The sequence below is a fragment of the Gossypium hirsutum genome, chromosome D09 (assembly GCF_007990345.1).
Source record: "Gossypium hirsutum isolate 1008001.06 chromosome D09, Gossypium_hirsutum_v2.1, whole genome shotgun sequence".
NCBI classification, from domain to species: Eukaryota; Viridiplantae; Streptophyta; class Magnoliopsida; order Malvales; family Malvaceae; genus Gossypium; species Gossypium hirsutum.
In genome coordinates this window covers 10,219,845-10,241,187 of record NC_053445.1, presented here as the reverse complement: position 1 = coordinate 10,241,187, position 21,343 = coordinate 10,219,845, and the positions used below count along the sequence as shown (strand labels likewise).

At 37.4% G+C, this 21,343-nt stretch overlaps 1 protein-coding gene across 1 annotated transcript; it reads left to right on the top strand.

Moving 5' to 3' along the window:
- The first annotated feature begins 14,387 nt into the window (after nt 1-14,387).
- Nucleotides 14,388-15,185, top strand: LOC107892746 (uncharacterized). The gene is made up of 2 exons (XM_016817799.1): nt 14,388-14,615; nt 14,682-15,185. Exons 1-2 carry the CDS (start codon nt 14,388-14,390, stop codon nt 15,183-15,185), a joined length of 732 nt encoding a protein of 243 aa, XP_016673288.1.
- Nucleotides 15,186-21,343: the final 6,158 nt, after the last annotated feature.

Sequence of the window (21,343 nt, the reverse complement as noted above, 5' to 3'; positions counted from 1 at the left end):
ACACTGTGTGCATGGTTTTGGCCCGCACCTTCGCATTTTTAATTTCTTGCAATACCTTCTGGCACCATACATGGCCTCCCTGCATTTGACCATTATAACTCACTGCTTGCTTTGGAAAAAGTGCCCCTGAACGAAAATATGTCTCTCTCACAACTTAGGTTATCGGCAAATGACCATATCGTAGGTCGCCGTCATATGCTTGTGTCCACTGTTCGAAAGGTATGTTACAGAGGTAGTTTGCGCCTTGTTCATTAACTGAACCCAAATCGCTAACATCTCATGGAAACGGTCATTATTAATCTCGTACCCTGCCAATATAAGTTGATAGCGAAAATTACATACCACTCTTCCATTCAGAATAAATTGAATATTACAAATGAAATTATATTAATAGATATTAAATACCCATATTGGTCACTTGTCGTCTTTCAGTGGTAGACCGATATTGCCTGTAGTAGTTGGATACAACGTGCCTTAGACAATACGGATGGTGTGTGCGATCCCATATGCTTCCCTGTCGCTCAATTGCGGCTAGTATTCTAGTGCCCCAATCTAATATAACGCAGATATCAGGTTGGGGGCAGACATGCCTCCTTAACTTAGAAAGAAAGAAATCTCAGTCACCACCTGACTCCCCCGGTGTTATTGCAAAAGCAATTGGAAGGATTCTCCCACTGCCATCCTGTGCCACAGCCAGCAATAGCCAATGGGTATATCTACCATATATAAAGGTACCGTCAATTTGAACCAATGGCTTGCAGTACACAAATGCGTCTTGGCATTGCTTAAAGCTCCAGAACAGACGCTTGAACACTTGACATCCACAGAGCAACCGGTCGTTGTAGTACGTAGGGCCCATTTCAAAGCCTGTTATACAACCTAGGACGTACCTCTCTAGCACTTGACACCGTTGCCACACCTCATTATATGAAGCATCCCACCCACTATGCATATTTTCCAACACCTTCTGCTTAGCTATCCAAGCCTTGTGGTAAGAGGGCGTGTACCTCAATTGGCTACGAATATTGACAATTAAGTCCGACACAGAAGTCCAAGGATCCACATTCACCGTCCATAGTATTAAGCTAGCTATCATACTTGAATCCATCTTGGGATGATCTTGTGAAACACCTATCAACGAAGTACGTTAAATAATGCAACATTAAGTAATAACAGTATTATCCAAAAACCCTAAACACCCAGTGATATTGTACCAGCAACACAGGTATGTGGACCTTTATATTTTTTTTATCTCCCACAAGCTTGTCTTTTTCCTAACCGAAGCCATAATTTTCGATGAACATGTACCGTCTTGCACTGCACACTTGGCCTCGAACTTCTCAGATTTGGATTTAACCACGTTGTAGTTAACCTCGTTTATGATGCTATGTTGTTTCAATGAACCAAGAAAACTATCCTTATTGGAAAGCTCTTTACCAACTTTTAATTCACCCGAATCCAATGACGAACTTGTACGGTCATGCCTTCTGTGTGGTAGATCTGGAAACTCCAATGCATCATCTAGAGATAGATTAATATTATGCATGTGGCTAGAGACGAGTACGTCCTAAATTACGAATCTTCTTCTTCTTCATCTGAACCCCCTTCAACATCTTCAGGTTCAGTTGGAACAGGTTTCGGTTTAGAAAATAATGCAACTTCTGTACCATCGGGGTCATGCTCTCAAGGTGGATCCACATCGGACTCATCATCCAACCCACCATCATCTGCAACGTACGAGGTCCCCTCACCGGTAGACGTCGTAAGGAGTACATCATCCCTTCTTGTGGATGTTACGTAACGTCCCCAATCAGATGTGGATTGCCAACCTCTAGAAGTTGATGACATTCCCCAATACGCATTTCCAGCATCGAACATCGACCACCGATGTGCATGTCCCATCCACTAACCGAGTGTCATACAGGAGTTGTGTATTCCATACTTCCACCAAACACTAGTGCTTCTGTGTTTTATCTCCCACTAACAGAGTGTTAGATAGGGGTCGTGTATTCCTCTCGAATATCAGTATATGTTAAAGTCACAAATGCTTCATTTGGCGATAAAAATTATACATATAACTCAAGATAGGGTGATCCACTAGCGAGATGAGTCTGCACCATCTCCTCCAAGCTACGACCACCTTTGATATCAAATGAGTCATATGTCACGGGATCAACTGAAGTACAAAATTGATACTTAATAGACAAAATGCTCATTAGCGTCGTTCCAAAGATTTTACGCCTAATTCTTTTACGAAGTTCTGTCAAATCTATGTTTTGGTTAAAAATCAATCACGCTGTGTTGTCCGATAAAAACAACGTCATTCTCGATGTCACGGACCTGACCATCATAGTAAATAACAACACTAATACGTTCACTCATCTTCAATTTTTATTTTGTTTAACCTCTCTAATTTTTCTTGCTGTACCTTATGCAACCTGAGAATTAAATTTGACTTATTTATCGCCTAAGGCCAAATAAGAACTACTGTAGAAAAAGAGTGTCCACGTGGGAGCTTTTTTCATCAATTTTACTGACAGTGCATCCTGCTTGAAGCATTTTTGACACCATTTGTTCAGAACTCTCTTCTCAAATTTATTTTTTTAGGAACTACTATAGAAAAAGAGTATCCACGTGGGAGCTTTTTTCAGTATTTTTGTTGACTGTGCATGCTGCTGAAGCGTTTTTGACACCATTTGTTCAGAATTGTCTTCTCAAAATTATTTTTTAGGAACTAATGTAGAAAAAGAGTGTCCACGTAGGAGCTTTTTTTAGTAATTTTGCTGACAAAGCATCCTGTATGAAGCGTTTTTGAAATTATCTTTTCAGAACCGTATTCTCAAATTTAATTTTTCTGAAACTACTGTAGAAAAAAAAACAAAATCCTTATTGTCAATATAATTTTCCCTAAGCCCTAAACCTAAACACAAAATTAATTTAAAAAAACTAAATCCTAATTTAATTAATTTTCTTAAAAACTCTAAACCCTAATTTAATTAATTTATTTAAAACCCCTAAAACCTAATTTAATTAATTTTTTAAAAAAACTCTAAACCCTAAACCAAAAAACCCTAAAGACTAAACATGCAAAAAGCCCTAATCCTAGAAAAACACGGAGAGAGCGTTTTGTGCTGACATGGCAAAATTGTTCCCCTAGGGATGCAATTTGCTGAAATTTCACCCAAAAATGATACTACGTGGACGCGTTTTGCATATTTCGACCCTTTTCGGTAAATAACAAAAAGCTTGACATATTTTCGTAAATAAAATTGAAAATGAGCCTTTATTGATAAAATGATCTAAAATATGTATAATATGATGACATTTTTTCTAAAAAAATACAAGACCTTTCTTGTCTTCTCTTCAATAAACGCGTCTTGAAAATGAAGTGTTTTCTTTTTTCTTTTTATCGATAATGATCTGAAATACAATCCTATGCATTATTTTAATTTCCCTTTATCCCACTTGATAGGATTGATGATGCGACTGCCCTTTTTTTTGCAGTGACAGTACATGTCGTGGTCATTTGATTAAGCATGATAAATGTGCTAATAACAATCCAAGATTCCTTCCTACTTTTTGCTCATCATATCACTAATTTCTATTTATTATTTTGTGTACGCAAAACCAAATCAGAATAAACATTAGTTAAGTACCTATTTAATATTTAATTAATATTAAATGACATTACGTAATTGGATCGTAATATAAAAATATAATTTATATTAATAGATAATTTATATACGTCCTTAGTTCAAATAGAAACGAATAAACTGATTAAAAAATTAATATGTCGTCTATTAAGTCTCATTTGAGAGATACTTTATCTTAGGTATCGAAACAAATGACTCTCAGAAGATAGAAACATAAAAATGACTGACTGAACTAATGATAAAAGTCAGAAGTAACATATTTTAGCCTTATACTTAGTACATTTTTGGGTGATTATGCGACATTAATTGTGAACTATAAACTCCTAATCATTTTATATTCATGCTTTGATGTTTAATAGTGCACTTGAAAGAAATAAAAGTAAAAAACGATTGAAAATTAAAACATTGAAATTGTAATACCCGATTTTGCCCCGGGTCTATTAAAACCAAATAATAAAAAAGGGTCCAGATGTAACAGTCCATTTACAATAAAATAAGCCCAAATTACAAATCCCAGACCCGTTTTAAAAACAATGGCCCAATTACAACGCGGCCCAAATGAGTTTCAAAAATCCCTAGGGTTTCTAGGGTAAAGATCAGCGCCGCAGCCAAGCCCCTTCGCACGAGCCAAGTCTCCGCGCGCGCCTTCACCTGCACGACAAGAAAGGCAACAGGACAGAATCGGCAGAATAACAATAAAATCGGAGGAAAATCAGCAAGTAAAGATGCATTAGACATTTCATACCTTTTTTTTTCATTATCTGCTATAAAAAGCATATTCAAATATTGTAAAAGGGATTCGGAAAATCAATAAAAAACAAGTATTTCACAAAGACAATAGAGAATACAAAAGAGAGCAAAAACATCAATCAAATATCAAAGGTTGATAATCGTTTTCCTGTTTCGTTTCATTATTTTTTTACTTTTATTTTTTATTATTTTTTATTGGCGAAAATAAAATAAAAGGAAAGAGGAAGGGATTTACCTTTGCTCGGTTCTGTAATGCCGCCAAGACGGTCGAAGGAGTCACCTTCGAGGATAGGTGTTCGGAAACCAAAAGGTTTCTTTGTTTTTTTTCTTTTTTTAGGGAGTTTTTGCTAATATTTTGGGGATTTTGGACTGAGATCTGGGTTTAGGCGGTTTGAAAAGACCGGATCCAAGTTTTTCTTTTTTTCGGCCACCGCATACGGCGGCGCCGTCGTCGGTGACCTGTGGCTGACGTGGTGGTCCCTTCGTCGGACTTTGGGTCGGTGCCCGGAGAAACAAATTGGAGGGGAGAGTGTTTTATAAGATTTTTTTTAAAAAGAAATGGGGAAAATGAAAATTTTGAAAGGATTTTGGCTTAAATAGCCTAGTGAAACGACGCCGTTTCACTTGGCCTCCCCAGGCCAAAACGGCGTCATTTTGGAGAAGCCGACCCGAAACCGACCCGACTCGGGCAGGATCCGCGTGTTTTTATGCGGAGGGGTGAATTGCGCTTTTAGCCCCTCCACTTTCTAATGTTTTCTCAATTGGGTCTTCTTTTATTTTTAAATTTGCCCCTTTAATTTATTTTTGATTTCAATTTAGTCCTATTTGAACGACGCCGTTTTCGAGGAGAAGGTAAAATTTTCCTTTCCAGCCCCTCTATGTTATTCGCGTGTTCAATATAGTCCTTTAGCTTTCATTTATTTGTGGATTTAAACCTTGATTTTTTTTAAAAAAAGTTTAATTAAGCCCTTTTTCGTGACTTTCATTTTATTTTAATAAATTTAATGTTATTATAGTGATTATTGTTATTATATGCCCATTATACTTTAATTTTCTTCTTTTTATATTCGTTGTACATATACTTACATACATGCATACGCCTTTATAACATATATATGTGTGTGCATGGGCATGTTTTATAACCTATCTATTTACATATGTACTTATATATTGTTTTTTATATAATCTATATGCTTGCCTATATGTATATCCGTATACCTTTGTCATATTCATAAATACATATATTCATACATATATTATTTTTTTAAAAATATACACGTGAATATACTATAAATTTTACATTTATACATATACATTTGTATTTTTTTTATTATACATATATATTCACACATATCTTTTCTTTCTACATATTTTTATAGTTTTATTTATTTCATCCATTGCATTTTTGTTTCACTCTATGTTAATTTGTTTATTTCTGTATATGCTCACTATTATTTGAAAAGAGTATCTTAAAATTACATTCATTTATTTGTTGTGATAGATTTGTCTCTTCTATTTTTTTATTTCGTTTACGATGTTATTCATATTATTTATGCTCACATTTTTGTATCTATAGTTGCCATTTGTCAATACAACATTTATTCGTTCATAACATTACATCGTTTTTACTCAAATTCATGAAAATAGAAAACTTCGAAAATAAAGGCAATATTCGTATTTAGGATCTTTGAGAGGATTGAGCCCTAACGTATTGGGTTCCAATTCCTTTCGTTGAATCTAAATAGTCGAGAATGCTCTTTAACTTAAACATGAATAAAAAGCTCATTATCGGGAATTCAATAAGTTGTGTCCTAACGCATTGGATATGACACGTTGTTCTTTCGAGATGAGGATTTTCCAAAAAATAATAAAAGTAATATTCAATATTTGGAATTTTGAGAAATTGTACTCTAACGTATTGGGCTGCGATTTCTTCATATGACTTAGGGTGAGTTTGGATGGGCGGTGCGTTTACGTGCGATCAGTGTAAAAATAGCGGTGGCGGTGAGTTTAGATACTGTAGCAATACTGTAGCGTGAGACAAAAAGTAGGCTAAACGCACCGCACCGCAGCCAATCGCCCATCCAAACCCACCCTTAAACAATTGAATATCCTTTTAAGTTTTATTGCACGAGTTTTTTTTAACGAGCTCATTTTGAGGTAGTGAAGTATCACATCCTAACTTATTAGGTGTGACATTTCTTCTATCCAAGATGAGAGGGTCTTAACGGGTAATTCGATTTATGTGAGTTTAAAAAAAATCGTACTTTAAATCTTTTCAAAGTTTTCAATTTTTGACATTAAGAAATTAACTAATCAACTAGGTACCAATTTTGGGCGTTACAAGGGTGCTAATCCTTCCTCGTACGTAACCAACTCCCGAACCTATTTTCTGAATTTCGCAGACTAAAATTTTTTTAATAAATTTAAACCGTTTATTTAAAACAACCATTTTATGAGGTGACCCGATCACACCTCATCAAAAAAGATTAGTGGCGACTCCATTTCCGTTTTAAAAGTCGGCCCTATTTTTCAAAATAAAAATAGTTTTGACAACTAGGCGACTCTGCTGGGGACATTTAGAGAGTCAAGCCGCAACATTGATTGTTTTTTGTCTTATTATAGAAAATTGAAAATTTGATTTGAAAAATTACGATCCTCTCTTTGCATGTGTTTGTATGATTACTGTAAATTAAGTTTTATATCTTGGCATCATATTGCATAAAGACTATTTAGTCTTACCCTTTTAAGTGGGAGTGAAACACTATTCCTTCGTGAGGTTTTCACCTCCGTATAGGATAGTGGATCGCTTTTGGGATACATCTGTATCTATGCCTTCGTGAGATTTTCATCTCCGTATAGTCAAAGGGAAATGTATTCCCCTGAACTGAACTTGATCGTTATGAGCCTATAATGGGTGAGGATCGAGGAATCTACTGGTTCAGGTACCTTTACCCTAGAGATCAAACTTCATATAATGAACCTTAGGAATTCACCCTAGGTAGAACTACGCTGAACCCTAGTAAATATCCAAATAGGTGTTTTATTATTTCTTGATTGTATTGGATTCTACGTTTATACATGGTGCTGACTTTTTGTGTTTTATTTTGATTGTATGTTATGGTATTTCATTATAAAAGGCATTGGTTCATATTCAGTTGCTAGATAGAAAGCTTATCATAGAAAAATGGTTTCTTGATAAAGTGGAGGATAATGCGGCTGTCCGAACTTGGTCTGAAACAACACAATGAGGGAAAGGCGATAGTTTGGCTGATGGATATGTATCGGAACTATGAGACTGTACTCGCATTAGCGTGACTCAAAACAATTTGCAAGAGTTGAAAGAAATCTGGGACTAGTGGAACGATACAGTTATTTTATAATAATTATGGGGAATTGCCTTATTTGCTTGATGTGAAGGTAGACAAGCACTTGTTTCGAGCCCTCGCCTAGTTTGGAATCCTGCTTACAGTTGCTTTACATTTGGAAAGGTCGATTTGGTGCCTACAATAGAAGAATATGTGGCTTTACTTCGATGTTCAAAGTTTCAAGTAGACAGTCTACTCGAGAGCTGTAAATGTGCCAACCTTTTTAAAGAAGCTGATGAATATAATGGGGATGAGTGAGCAATGGGTTGCTGCACGGATCAAGCAGAAGGGGGCTAGCAAGTACATTCCCTGGAAGAGTTTGGAAGATTTAATTCTAACACACCCAGATGTGAGGAAGAGGGTAGATGTCTTTGGTTTGAGTATATATGGCTTAGTTGTCTTCCCCAAAGCCTTGTGACATGTCGATGAAGCAGTCACCGATTTATTCGACCAGCTTGATAAGAGGGTTACACCAATCCCGGTAATTTTGGCAGAAACCTTCAGGTCACTGAGTGCATGTTGGAAAGCGGGTGAGGGTAGATTCATCGGATGTGCACAGCTTCTACTCGCATCGTTTCACAGTCACTTTTGGAAGGTTGATAGGGTTTCATATCGGGTTTTCTCTAAAAATTATTTGCCACTAAAGGAGATATTAGCTACACCAAGGAGAGATGACATTTCGGAGGAGAAGTGGATGGCAATTCTTCATAATCTTCAGGAAGAGGACATTGAGTGGAGAGCCCCTTGGTTGCTTCCGGATGAGATCCTGTATAGATGTGGTGATTATGATTGGGTTCCTCTACTTGGAATTTGGGGAGCTATTGGATATGTCTCATTGCTAGTGCTAAGCCAGTATAGGTTAAGGCAATTTATACCTACGACCCAGGGAATAGCTGATAGTGAATTCTCATACCGGGATGATGGTTATAGAAAAAAGATTCAAGAGATATCTAGTGCATAGAAATAAAATCGCCGAATGAGAAGGTTAGCTGTAGGTCCGATGAAAACTCCTGAGTATAATGAACGGTGGGTTAGGAGGATCAATGATAATACACCCAAGTCAAGTCAGGGAAACAGCCAGTTAATAGAGGAACATTTGCTGGTCGTCCCTTCTGAGTTGGAAATCATAAGACAAGATTTTGAAAGAAGAAATACGGATTTAGAAAAGAAGATAGAACAAATGGAGGAAGAAAAGATAAACTTGTAATTAGACATGGACGTTCAGAAGCTCGAAACTAAGAAATTAAGAAAAGGGAAAAATAAGGCTGAAGAAGAGTTGGAAAGTTTGAAAGCAGATTATAAAAAGTTACGTTTGTCAATGAGAACTGCCGGGCAGAACAGTGGCATTAAGAAATTCGAGAAGAAAAGAACAAAGTCAATATATGGGAGCGGAAATTCCAAGAGGTTTAGACACGAAATGAGACTTTAGAGAAGAGTTTGTCAGAAAGCCAAAAGGAAAAAGGCGAATTAAAGGATAGGGTGACCGAGTTGGAAGGATTTCTTTGTCAGTACCGAAATCGAAACTCTGAAATAGAGTTGAGAGCAAGCTTGAACAAGATTGAAGAAATGAAAAAAAGAATAGAAGAGTTAGAAACGATATTGCAAAATTATAAGATCCAGATCGAGTACTTGGAAGCAAATGAAAGCCGTAATAATGAGCAGCTTAACTACTTTCAAAATCAAGTTAGGAGCAGAGATCATATTATGGGAGAAGCTGTGGTCCAGATTCGAGAGGTAGCTAATCACATACAGACTTTAGCAGTGTAGGTAGACATGCTGAGTGTGAAGTATGAATTAGGATCAGACCGGGGACAACCTTGTTAATTCTGCTATCCTTGATTTCGATGAGACAGCTGGAAAAGAAAAAACGAAGGATGAATTGCCAAAACAGCTAGAGGAAAAGTATAAATGGCTCGAAGAAAAATTTAGGGCGATGGAAAGTACTGAGAGCTATCATGGGATTGATGCTAAAGAATTGAGCTTGGTTCCAGATTTGGTACTCCCTTATAAGTTGAAAATGCCAGAATTTGAGAAGTACAATTGAACTAGTGGCCCCGAAGCTCATATCACCATGTTTTGTAGGCGAATGACTGGGTATGTTAACAATGACCAATTGTTAATAAATTATTTCCTGGATAGCCTCACATGGGCAGCATCTAAGTGGTACAATCAGTTGAGCCATACCAGGATTAATTCATGGAGAGATTTAGCACAAGTATTCATAAAGCAGTACAGTCACGTAACATACATGGTTCCTGATAGAATCACTCTACAGAAAATGGAGAAGAAACCGAGTGAGAATTTCAGGCAATACGCACAAAGGTGGAGGAAGGTTACCGTCCAAGTTTAGCCATCACTTCTAGAAAGAGAAATGACCATGCTCTTTGCTAACACATTGAAAGCCCCATTTATCACACATATGTTGGGGAGTGGCACAAAAAGCTTTTTTGACATAGTTATGAATGGTGAAATGATTGAAAATGCTATAAGAAGTGGAAAGATTGATGCTGGAGAAAGCAGCAAAAGGTCAGCATCGAAGAAAAAGGAAAATGAGGTCAACAATACGAGTTATTCAAAAATGATTACGGTGAATCAGCCGAGAAAGGTGGCTATTAACCAACAAGGTTCATCAAAACAAGGATCCGACACAAGGAAAAACACGAAGAAACTCTAATTTACGCCAATTCCAATGTCGTATAAGGAGCTGTATCAAAATTTATTCAATGCACATGTTGTTTCCCCTTTCTACTTAAAACCTCTACAGCCTCTCTACCCCAAATGGTATGATACGAATGCAGAATGTGATTATCATGTGGGAATCACAAGACATTCTATAGAAAATTGTATTGCATTCAAAAAGCTGGTTGAAAAGCTCATTAGTATGGGCATTGTCAAATTGGATGATTCGCCCAGCGCAGAGAATCCATTACCTAACCATACTAATAATGGAGTGATCATGATGAGCAGAAATTCAGGTAGGAGAATAAGGCAGATATCGCAGAAGTGAAAATTCCTTTAAGATGGGTTTGGAGGAAGATGGTAGAAAGGGGGTTGTTTGTTTTGGATTCAAAAAGAAGCTTTGGAATGGTGAAAATTTACTGTGAGTTCCATCACGAGGGGGGACACGAGATTCAAGAATGTATAGAATTTAGAGCCTTAGTTTAAGGCATGATGGATGATAATGAAGTAGAGTTCTATGAAGAAGTTAAGGAAGAAGGAAGTATATGCGCATCTGAATCAATGAAGGTTCCAAAAGTAACTCATCCTGTAGCCATCATCTCACGACCAAAGAATGATGAAGTGAAAGTACTAGTAATGCCAAGGATCATAATTAAGAAACCTGCAGCTTTTTCCTACAAAGATAGCAGGAAAGTTCCATAAAACTATGAGTGCAATAAAACTGTCCCTGGAAAGAAGATTACAGAGGATTAGGGTATAAGTTCTTATCTAGAACCTGTGAAAGGAAAGGCCATAACAAGGGAACAAAGGAAGGGGAAATAGCTGAGCCTGTGTTATCCATCAATGAGCCAGTAAAAGAGGAAGAAGTTGTGGAATTTCTCAAGCTTTTGAAACACAGTGAGTATAATATTGTCGAACAGTTGCATAAACAATTGGCTCGCATGTCCGTACTAGCCTTACTATTAAATTCAGAAGTACACCGGAGTGCGTTGATGAAGGTGTTGAACGAAACCTATGTGGCCAATGATATTTCTGTCAATAAATTGGATCAGCTGGTTAATAATATCAGTGTTGATAATTTTATATTATTCAACGATGATGAAATACCACCTGGGGGTACAGGGTCTACTAAGGCTTTGTATATTACTACACAATGCAAAGGGTATACCTTGCCAAGAGTTTTGATTGACAACTGATCAGCATTGAACGTGTTGCCCTTATCCACACTTAACAGGCTTCCTGTAGACAACTCGCACATGAAGACATGCCTAAATATAATGAGGGCATTTGATGGTACAGAAAGAAAGGTCATGGGAGGAATTGAGATACCCTTATTGATTGGCCAAACAGTTTACGAGGTGGATTTTCTTGTTATGGATATCAAACCCTCCTACAACTGCTTATTGGGGAGGCCATGGATACATTCAGTGGGGGCTGTACCATCATCATTACATCAGAAGGTGAAGCTAGTGTCAGAAGGTCGGTTGGTGATAATAAATACCGAAGAGGATATCATAGTAGCTGTATCTAATAAAGCGCCGTATGTGGAAACTAATGATGAAGCGGTGGAATGCTCTTTTCGATCTTTGGAATTTGTAAATGCAACATTTATTCCTGAAGGGAACAAAATTCCAGTGCCTAAATTATCCAAAACTATGAAGATGGGGTTACATTTGTTGGTAGGGAGAGGAGCTTTACCCAGAAGAGGATTAGGGAGACATCTTCAAGGAAGAATTGAGACTCCGGTGCTAAAAGAAAAACGAGATCGTTTTGGCTTAGGGTATAAGCCAGATATAAAGCAGAGAAAGAAGGAGTTAGAAAAAAGACAGGAAAGAAAAAGGGCACGCTTAAGTGGGGAAGAAATCAATTGGGAACCAATGATAATTCCCCACATATCCAAAATTTTTGTATCATGAGGGATCATTCATTCTGAGAGAAGAATACTGATTGAGGAAAGCATCGAAGAGATATTGGACATTAATGCCATACATAAGGGAGCAAATGAAGGAGGGAACTTGTTAGACATTTGTCCATATGAACCTGGGAGCGTTCTAGATAATTGGACTGCAGAAGAGATACCTGAAGTCTTTAGAACTTTCTCAGAGTAATATTCAGAACAAACTTGTTGTTTTAGCCTAGAGACAATAAGAATTCTTTTGTGAAATATGCTTATGTTCAAACATCATTATTTTAATAAAATATATCTTTGCAATTGCTTCGAGTAAATATTCTTTCATTCTTTCCATACGAGTAAATATTTTTTCTTTTTTTCAAAACATTCTTTCATAATCATATTGTATAAATACTTATACATAAATTCATACATTCTTTTTGTATTTTTTTGTAATTACAATAGGTCCCCATATATCAATGACATGAGTGACGCCACAACAAACTCAGAATTTTCTTTTGAACGAAACATGTGTTTAGAGGGATCGTATGACTTTGAAGATGACATAGACTGTGGTTTGCCTTTGGATTTGTTGAGGATGGTAGAACAGGAAGAAAAACAAATCCTACCTCACAAATAATCAATAAAAATTGTGAGCTTGGAAGAAGGAAAAGAGGTGAAGTTTGGAACTGATATTTCTAAAAAGACAAGACGAGACCTCATTGAATTACTCCAAGAATTCAAAGATGTCTTCGCATGGTCATACCAGGATATGTTTGGATTAAGCACTGACATTGTAGTACATCGCCTACCTATAAGGGAAGATTGCAAGCCAGTTCAATAGAAAATCAAAAGAATGAAGCTTGATATTGTGCTTAAAATAAAAGAGTAAGTCAAGAAACAGTTTGATGCTGGGTTTTTACAGGAAGTCAAATATTCTGAATGGGTAGCCAACATCATGCCAATCCCTAAAAAAGATGAAAAAGTACGAATGTGCGTGGATTACAGAGATTTGAACAAAGCCAGCCCAGAAGACAATTTCCCATTGCCACACATTGATACTTTGGTGAATAATACAGCGGGCTATTCACTATTTTCTTTCATGGATGGTTTCTCGAGATATAATCAGATAAAGATGCATCCTGAAGATATGGGAAAGACCACATTCATTATTTTGTGGGGAACATTTTGCTATAAAGTGATGCCATTCGGATTAAAGAATGCAGGAGCAACATATCAAAGAGCCATGGTAGCCTTGTTTCATGACATGATGCACAAGGAAATTGAGGTGTATGTTGATGATATGATTGCAAAATCCAGAACGGAGGAGAAACACGTGCAGGTCCTGAGAAAATTGTTCTTAAGACTGAGAAAGTTTCAGCTCAAGCTTAATCCAACGAAATGCACTTTTGGAGCTAAGTCAGGAAAGTTGTTGGGCTTCGTAGTCAGTGAAAAAGGAATTGAGATTGACCTAAACAAAGTCAACGTGATACAAGATTTACTGCCACTATGTACTCAGAAAGAAGTTCGAGGGTTCTTAGGAAGACTGAATTATATTGCTCAGTTTATTTCACAATTGACGGAGAAATGTGACCCCATATTTCATCTTCTGAAGAAACATAATCCAGGTGTGTGGGATGAAGAATGTCAAGAAGCTTTTGACAGGATGAAACAATACTTGTCCAATACTCCAGTGTTGTCACCACCTAGCCCGAGTAGGCCGTTGATTATGTATTTAACAGTGTTTGATATACTATCTCAGTAAGAAGTTCACTGATTGTGAAATGAGATATTCACCTATTGAAAAATTATGTTGTGCCATGATCTGGACGAAAAATAGATTGAGGCAATACTTACTCTATCATACGACTTGGCTAATTGCAAAGTTAGACCCTTTAAAGTATATGATGGAGTCAACTGCGTTGAATGAGAGAATGGCTAGATGGCAAATTCTGCTATCCGAGTTTGATATAGTATATGTAAGTTAGAAGGCCATCAAAGGGAGTGCGATAGCAGATTTTTTGGCCAACAGAGCTTTAGAAGATTATGAACCTCCCATATGAAGACTTGTTATGTGTAGCAAATGCTGAAAAGGATTCTCAAGAAGAACACTCTTGGAAGTTAAATTTCGACGGAGCTTCGAATGCAGTAGGTAATGGGATTGAGGCAGTCCTTGTGTCTCCAAATGGAGATTATCATCCTTTCACTAGTAAATTGGACTTTGACTGCACCAATAACATGGCTAAATATGAAGCTTGCATCATGGGTATCCGGGTAGCCATAGAGTTAAAAATTAAGATACTAGAAGTATATGGGGACTCGGCATTGGTAATATATTAGCTGAAAGGGAAATGGGAAATGAGAGACCCAAAGTTAATCCGTTATCAGAGATTGGTTCTGGAATTGATTGAAGAGTTTGACAATATTACTTTTTGTTATCTTTCACGGGAAGAAAATCAGATGGCTGATGCTCTGGCTACACTAGCCTCTATGATTAAAGTGAACAAATTAGAGGACATGAAGCCCATTCAAATTAGTATTTATGAGATCCCAACCCATTGCTACAATATTGAAGAAGTAGAGAATGATAATCTCCCCTGGTACCAAGATATATTGCAATATGTGAAGAATCGTGAATATCCTGATCAGGCAACTGAAAATGATGAGAGGAAATTGAGGAGACTAGTTATTGACTATGTCTTAGATGGAGAGATTTTATACAAAATGGGAAAAGATCGAGTATTATTGAGATGCGTGGATGGTGTAGAAGCTAAGGAAATTTTAGAAGAAGTCCATGAGGGTATTTATGGAACACATGCCAATGGATTTACCATGACTAGATAGATCATGAGATTCGGATATTACTAGTTCACCATGGAAAGAGATTGCATCAATTATGCCAAGAAATGCCATAAGTACCAAATTTATGGGGATAAAATGCACGTACCTCCTTCACCTCTTAATGTTATGACTTCTCCATGGCCTTTCTCCATGTGGGGTATAGATGTCATTGGGCCAATATTGCCGAAGGCTTCTAATGGACATCGTTTCATTTTTGTGGTTATAGACTATTTCACTAAATGGGTATAAGTAGCCTCATATGCTAATGTCACAAAGTCAGCAGTCACTAAGTTTTTGAAAAAAGAAATCATATGTCGATATGGAATGCCTGAAAGAATCATATCTAACAATGCGTTGAATTTAAATAACAGCACAATAGCGGAAGTCTGCAGTCAATTCAAGATTAGACACCATAATTCATCACCATATCGCCCAAAAATGAATGGTACAGTGGAGGCAGCCAACAAAAATATCAAGAAATTTGTGGGGAAAATGACTAAAACTTACACGGACTGGCATGAGAAGTTACCATTCGCTATTCTTGCTTATCGAACATCTATCAGAACTTTTACTGGGGTAATGCCTTTTTCTTTGGTTTATGGGGTGGAGGCAGTTTTACCCATTGAAGTTGAAATCCCTTCTCTCGGGGTATTAGCTGAGTTAAAGTTGGATGAGGCTGAATGGATCCAATCTCGGTATGATCAGTTGAACCTAATAGAAGAAAAAAGACTAAAAGCTATTCGTCACGGTCAAATATACCAGAAACGAATGATGCGGGCTTATAACAAAAAGGTTCGTCCCAGAGAATTTCATGAGGGGGACTTGGTGTTGAAAAAGATCTTCCCTTTACAAAAGGATTTTAGAGGGAAATGGATGCCAAATTGGGAAGGACCTTATGCTGTAAAAAAGGCTTTTTCTGGAGGAGCTTTGATTTTGAGTGAGATGGATGGTAAAAATTTGCTGAATCCTGTAAACTCAGATTCATTCAAGAAATATTTCACCTGAAAGGAAGGGAGGGATCAAAGTGAAAACCCGCAAAGGGCGCTTTGAATAAAAAAAAGGAGAGGCCAAGGTGAAAACCCGCAAAGGGCGCCTTGAGACCAAAGGGGATTTGAGTTGAAAACCCGAAAAGGGCGGCTCAAATATTGATCAGATTGGAGCATGTGGTGATCTTGCTATACCTGAATCAATAAGAAAGAGTAGGCTACATATTGGGGCATCGACAAAGTACTGTAGATCTCCTAAACACATGTTAAACTCAAAATGGTTCTTAGTTTGTACTGAGAAGTTCAAGCTGCGATATCCGAGGCACCTAGTCTTCATATTACTTGTATTGAATTTGTTTGTTCTTGAAATACTTTACTCTTTGCTGTTCTTGAATACTTTTTAATTTTCAAGACCCTTACTCTCAATAAATTCCTTTTCTATTTTTTATCATATTTGATAATTTATCTATTTCAAGCTATGCCCCGAATTAATTCATTTCTTGGTCAGTATTATGATCTTTGTGCAAGCATGTTGCATTAGAATAATGATTAATGGACTAATAAACTTTCACAAAGGAACTTTTGCATATTACTTTGGAAATTTCTATATAATTGAGTAACCTGAAACAGGACTATTGTTTAGAACACACCAAGTTTAAAGGTTGAAATGTCTAAGAAAGACTGTTCTTTTGAATTTTATTGTCCAAATATTTATTGTACGAGATGAAAAAATATCTTGTTGGTGACAGAGCTTCAATGAACAAACAAGCAATGATCACAAAGGGATAAGAAGAAGTTCCCTTTGAAAAGAAAATTCATCATTTATGTATAAGAATTTAGTATGACACCCTAGGAATGGTGTAGAATACCGAAGAGTTTCATATTCTGTATCCATGAATTGTGATAGCAAAGGATCGAGAAAAGGCTAGATCTTTTTACCCTTGGGTTACAACGAGAGAAAGATGGTACAAATTTTACATCCCAGTGGATTAAACTTTGAAGGTTACAATGGGGTAATTTGACTAAGTGTTTCTTTGGAGACGCCAGCCGAGCAAAAAGGCGTTGTAGCACGTCAGCGATAAAACCTTATTAAACTTTGAGTAATGATAACCTGTGTGATATGGAGGGATCATTCTAAAAAAAATGACATTCTGCATTCATTCAAATGTCATTCATACACGTCTAGTTAGGAGCATTTGATTCATTCTGATCATGACATTCTAATCACTAGGCATAATCAGGTTCATAAAATGAATTATACAGGTCATGTTCCCTAGAGAACAAACCGAAGACCTCAACCTTATCTCCCTGAGTAGCAGTGGAGTAGGTTGAAAATAATAGATATTGTCTTCCTGTATTGGCAGCAAAGTAGATCGAAGATATCAGCCTTGTCTCCCTCAGCAGCAGTGGAGTAGGTTGAAAATAGCAGATCTTGTCTTCCTGTATTGGCAGCGAAGTAGATCGAAGATAACATATCTTGTCTTCCTGTATTGGCGGTGAAGTAGATCAAAGATAACAGATCTTGTCTTCCTGTACTGGCAGCGAAGTAGATCAAAGATAGCAGATCTTGTCTTCTCATATTGGTAGCGAAGTAGATCGAAGATAACAGATCTTGTCTTCCTGTATTGGCAGCACAGTAGATCAAAGATAGTAGATCTGGGCTTCTTATATTGGTAGCAAAGTAGATCGAAGTAACAGGTCTTGTCTTCCTGTATTGGCAGCGAATTAGATCGAAAACAGCAGATCTTATCTTCATGTATTGGCAGCGAAGTAGATTGAAGACAGAAGTAACCAATCATATCTCCTTGAAGTTGCAGTGGAGCGGGTTAAAACCACAGATCTTATCTCTCTGAAGTTGCAGTAGAGCAGATCGCAGCAAGTCTTATCTCCCTGAAGTTGCAGTGGAGCAGGCTCATGAAAGCATATTTTATCTCTCTGAGGTTGCAGTGGAGCAGACTCAAGATAGCAAGTCTTATCCCCCTTTGAAATTGCAGTGGGGCAGACGGGATAAACAAATCCTATCACCCTAAAGTTGTAGTGGATTGGATTAGAATGACAGATATTATCTTTCTTTGAAGTTGCAGTAGAGCAGATCATAGCAGGTCTTATCTTCCTGAAGTTGCAGTGGAGCAGACTAAATAAACCAATCTTATCTCCCTGAAGTTGAAGTGGAGTAGATCGAGGAAACTAATCCAATCTCCTTGAAGTTACAGTGGAACAGACTGGAGCATCAATTCCTATACCTCTGAAGATGCAGTAGGATGGAATGAATTACTTAAAGAAGAAAAGGCCCAAAGTCCAGTACGACCAGGCAAAATTGGTTTTTGGTTTTTTGCTCTGTTCTCGTTACCCGACAACAAGCAAAGAGGCGCAGCTGTAATACCCGATTTTCCCCGGGTCTATTAAAACTAAATAGTAAAAAAAAGTCCAAATGTAATAGTCCATTTACAATAAAATAGGCACAAATTACAAACCCCGGACCCGTTTTAAAAACAATGGCCCAATTACAACGTGGCCCAAAGGAGTTTCAGAAATCCCTGGGGTTTCTAGGGCAAAATTCCTCTCCCAGGGATGCGATTTGCTTCGTGTTTTTCTTCCTAACGGCCATTTAAATTTTTTACTGTTGGGGGGGTCCAACGGTAACAAAAAAACTATAAAACCCTTCCTATTTTTTCATACAATATTTCTTCCAAATTTGGCAAAAAAGCTCTCAAATTTCTCCCTAAATTTCTCAAAGCTCTCTTTAATTAATTATTTCCTTTAAATTTTTTCTAATTTAGTATTTTTTATAATTTCAGAAATATTTGATCGTGTTAGGAATGGCCGGAGAATTAATTCGTCTCGATCATAAACATATCTCCATCAAACGAATGTCAATTGTAAGTGTTAATTTTAATTTTTGAATATTATTTAATATTTTTTCATTAATGTAATTTTAATTAATTTTTATTTTATAATTTTTTATAACAGTCTGTAGATCAGGTGTTACAATGTTATATCCGTAATATGCCTGGTCCTCAATCACCATTGATAGAAAATTACAAACAGGTTTTTGGCAGGTGGCTACTATAGGCCGGGAGTGCAAGTTGAACCCAAAACTCATCAGCGCGTTAGTAGAGAGGTGGAGACTCGAGACGCACACATTTCATCTTCCATGCGGAGACTGTAACATCACTTTGAAGGACATGCAGTTACAATTGAGATTGCCGGTGGATGGGTCTGCACTCACCAGGTCCGTTCAATCTGCTGAATGGGGAGTCGTATGCTACGATCTTTTAGGTGCAATTCCAAATAATATTTACGGAGGTCAGACCCAGGGAATGATTCGACTGAAGTAGAAAGAATACGATATGCTCGGGCATACATCCTTGAGATGATTGGAGGTTATCTAATGCCAGACTTGTCACGAAACCTCATACATCTGAGGTGGCTGCTGAAACTCGTTGATTTTAAAGTAGCTGACGAATTTATTTGGGGGTCTATCGTGTTGGCAACATTGTACCGGGAGATGTACGAGGCGACGCCACCAAATAAAGCCAAAATCAGAAGTTGTCTATCACTACTACAATCATGAGCTCAGTTTTGCTTTCCATTTTTACGTCATCGAGTGAACCACCCATATACATTCCCACTCATAACGAGGTAAATTTTATATTAGATTTTATAATTATTACATAGATTTAAAATATAATTATATGTTAAAATTTTATTTAATTAGGTAAAATCATTCAGTGAGTTATCTTGCAATACCTACTGCTCTTGAAGATATACGGCTTCTATTAGACCAACAGTCGGAAGCGCAAGTAAGTATTAAATAAAATATATATACATAAAATAATCGTTTCATATTTAGTATTTAGTATTATGTATAACTAATATTTTTATCACGTTCATATAGTTTCAATGGACACCATACGAGGATCAGACAATTCGGGCAGTAATTTCCGACGAATTCTTTCAAAATCTGAACATTTGGCATGTTAATATCCCATTGGTCAACTATGCTACTGTCGAGATGCACCAGACGGATAGAGTGTTGCGGTAATTTAGATTCCGACAATCGATTCCTGTGGCACTTGAGGTGCTCAATGATGAGCACAAAATTGACTTACGGTAATCAAATACCAATTGGTCAGTATTCTTCACTAAATATATCAAAATTTGGGAAATCGGTATGATCATATACCTACTCGCGAACCAATCATCGTTCTAGAGTTAGTGTGCGCGCTGGATTAAATGCCATGGTTTAGGATCGATGGCAAACCATATTTGCTGTCGAAAGATAAGAGGCTTTGGCAAGTTCGTCTCAAAAGTGAATGACGGAACCATATCGTAGGTCGCCGTCGTATGCTTGTGTCCACTGTTCGAAAGGTATGTTACGGAGGTAGTTTGCGCCTTGTTCATTAACTGAACCCAAATCGCTAACATCTCATGGAAACGGTCCTTATTGATCTCGTACCCTACCAATATAAGTTGATAGCAAAAATTACATACCACTCTTCCATTCAGAATAAATTGAATATTACAAACGAAATTATATTAATAGATATTAAATACTCATATTGGTCACTTGTCGTCTTTCAGTGGTAGACCGATATTGCCTGTAGTAGTTGGATTCATCGTGCCTTAGACAATACGAATGCTGTGTGCGATCCCATATGCTTCCCTGTCGCTCAATTGCGGCTAGTATTCCAGTGCCCCAATCCAATATAACGCAGATATCAGGTTGGGGGCAGACATGCCTCATTAATTTAGAAAGAAAGAAATCTCAGTCACCACCTAACTCCCCCGGTGTTATTGCAAAAGCAATTGGAAGGATTCTCCCACTGCCATCCTGTGCCACAGCCAGCAATAGCCGATGGGTATATCTACCATACATAAAGGTACCGTCAATTTGAACCAATGGTTGCAGTACACAAATGCGTCTTGGCATTGCTTAAAGCTCCAGAACAGACGCTTGAACACTTGACATCCACAGAGCAACCGGTCGTTGTAGTACGTAGGGCCCATTTCAAAGCCTGTTATACAACCTAGGACGTACCTCTCTAGCACTTGACACCATTGCCACACCTCATTATATGAAGCATCCCACCCACTATGCATATTTTCCAACGCCTTCTGCTTAGCTATCCAAGCCTTGTGGTAAGAGGGCGTGTACCTCAATTGACTACGAAT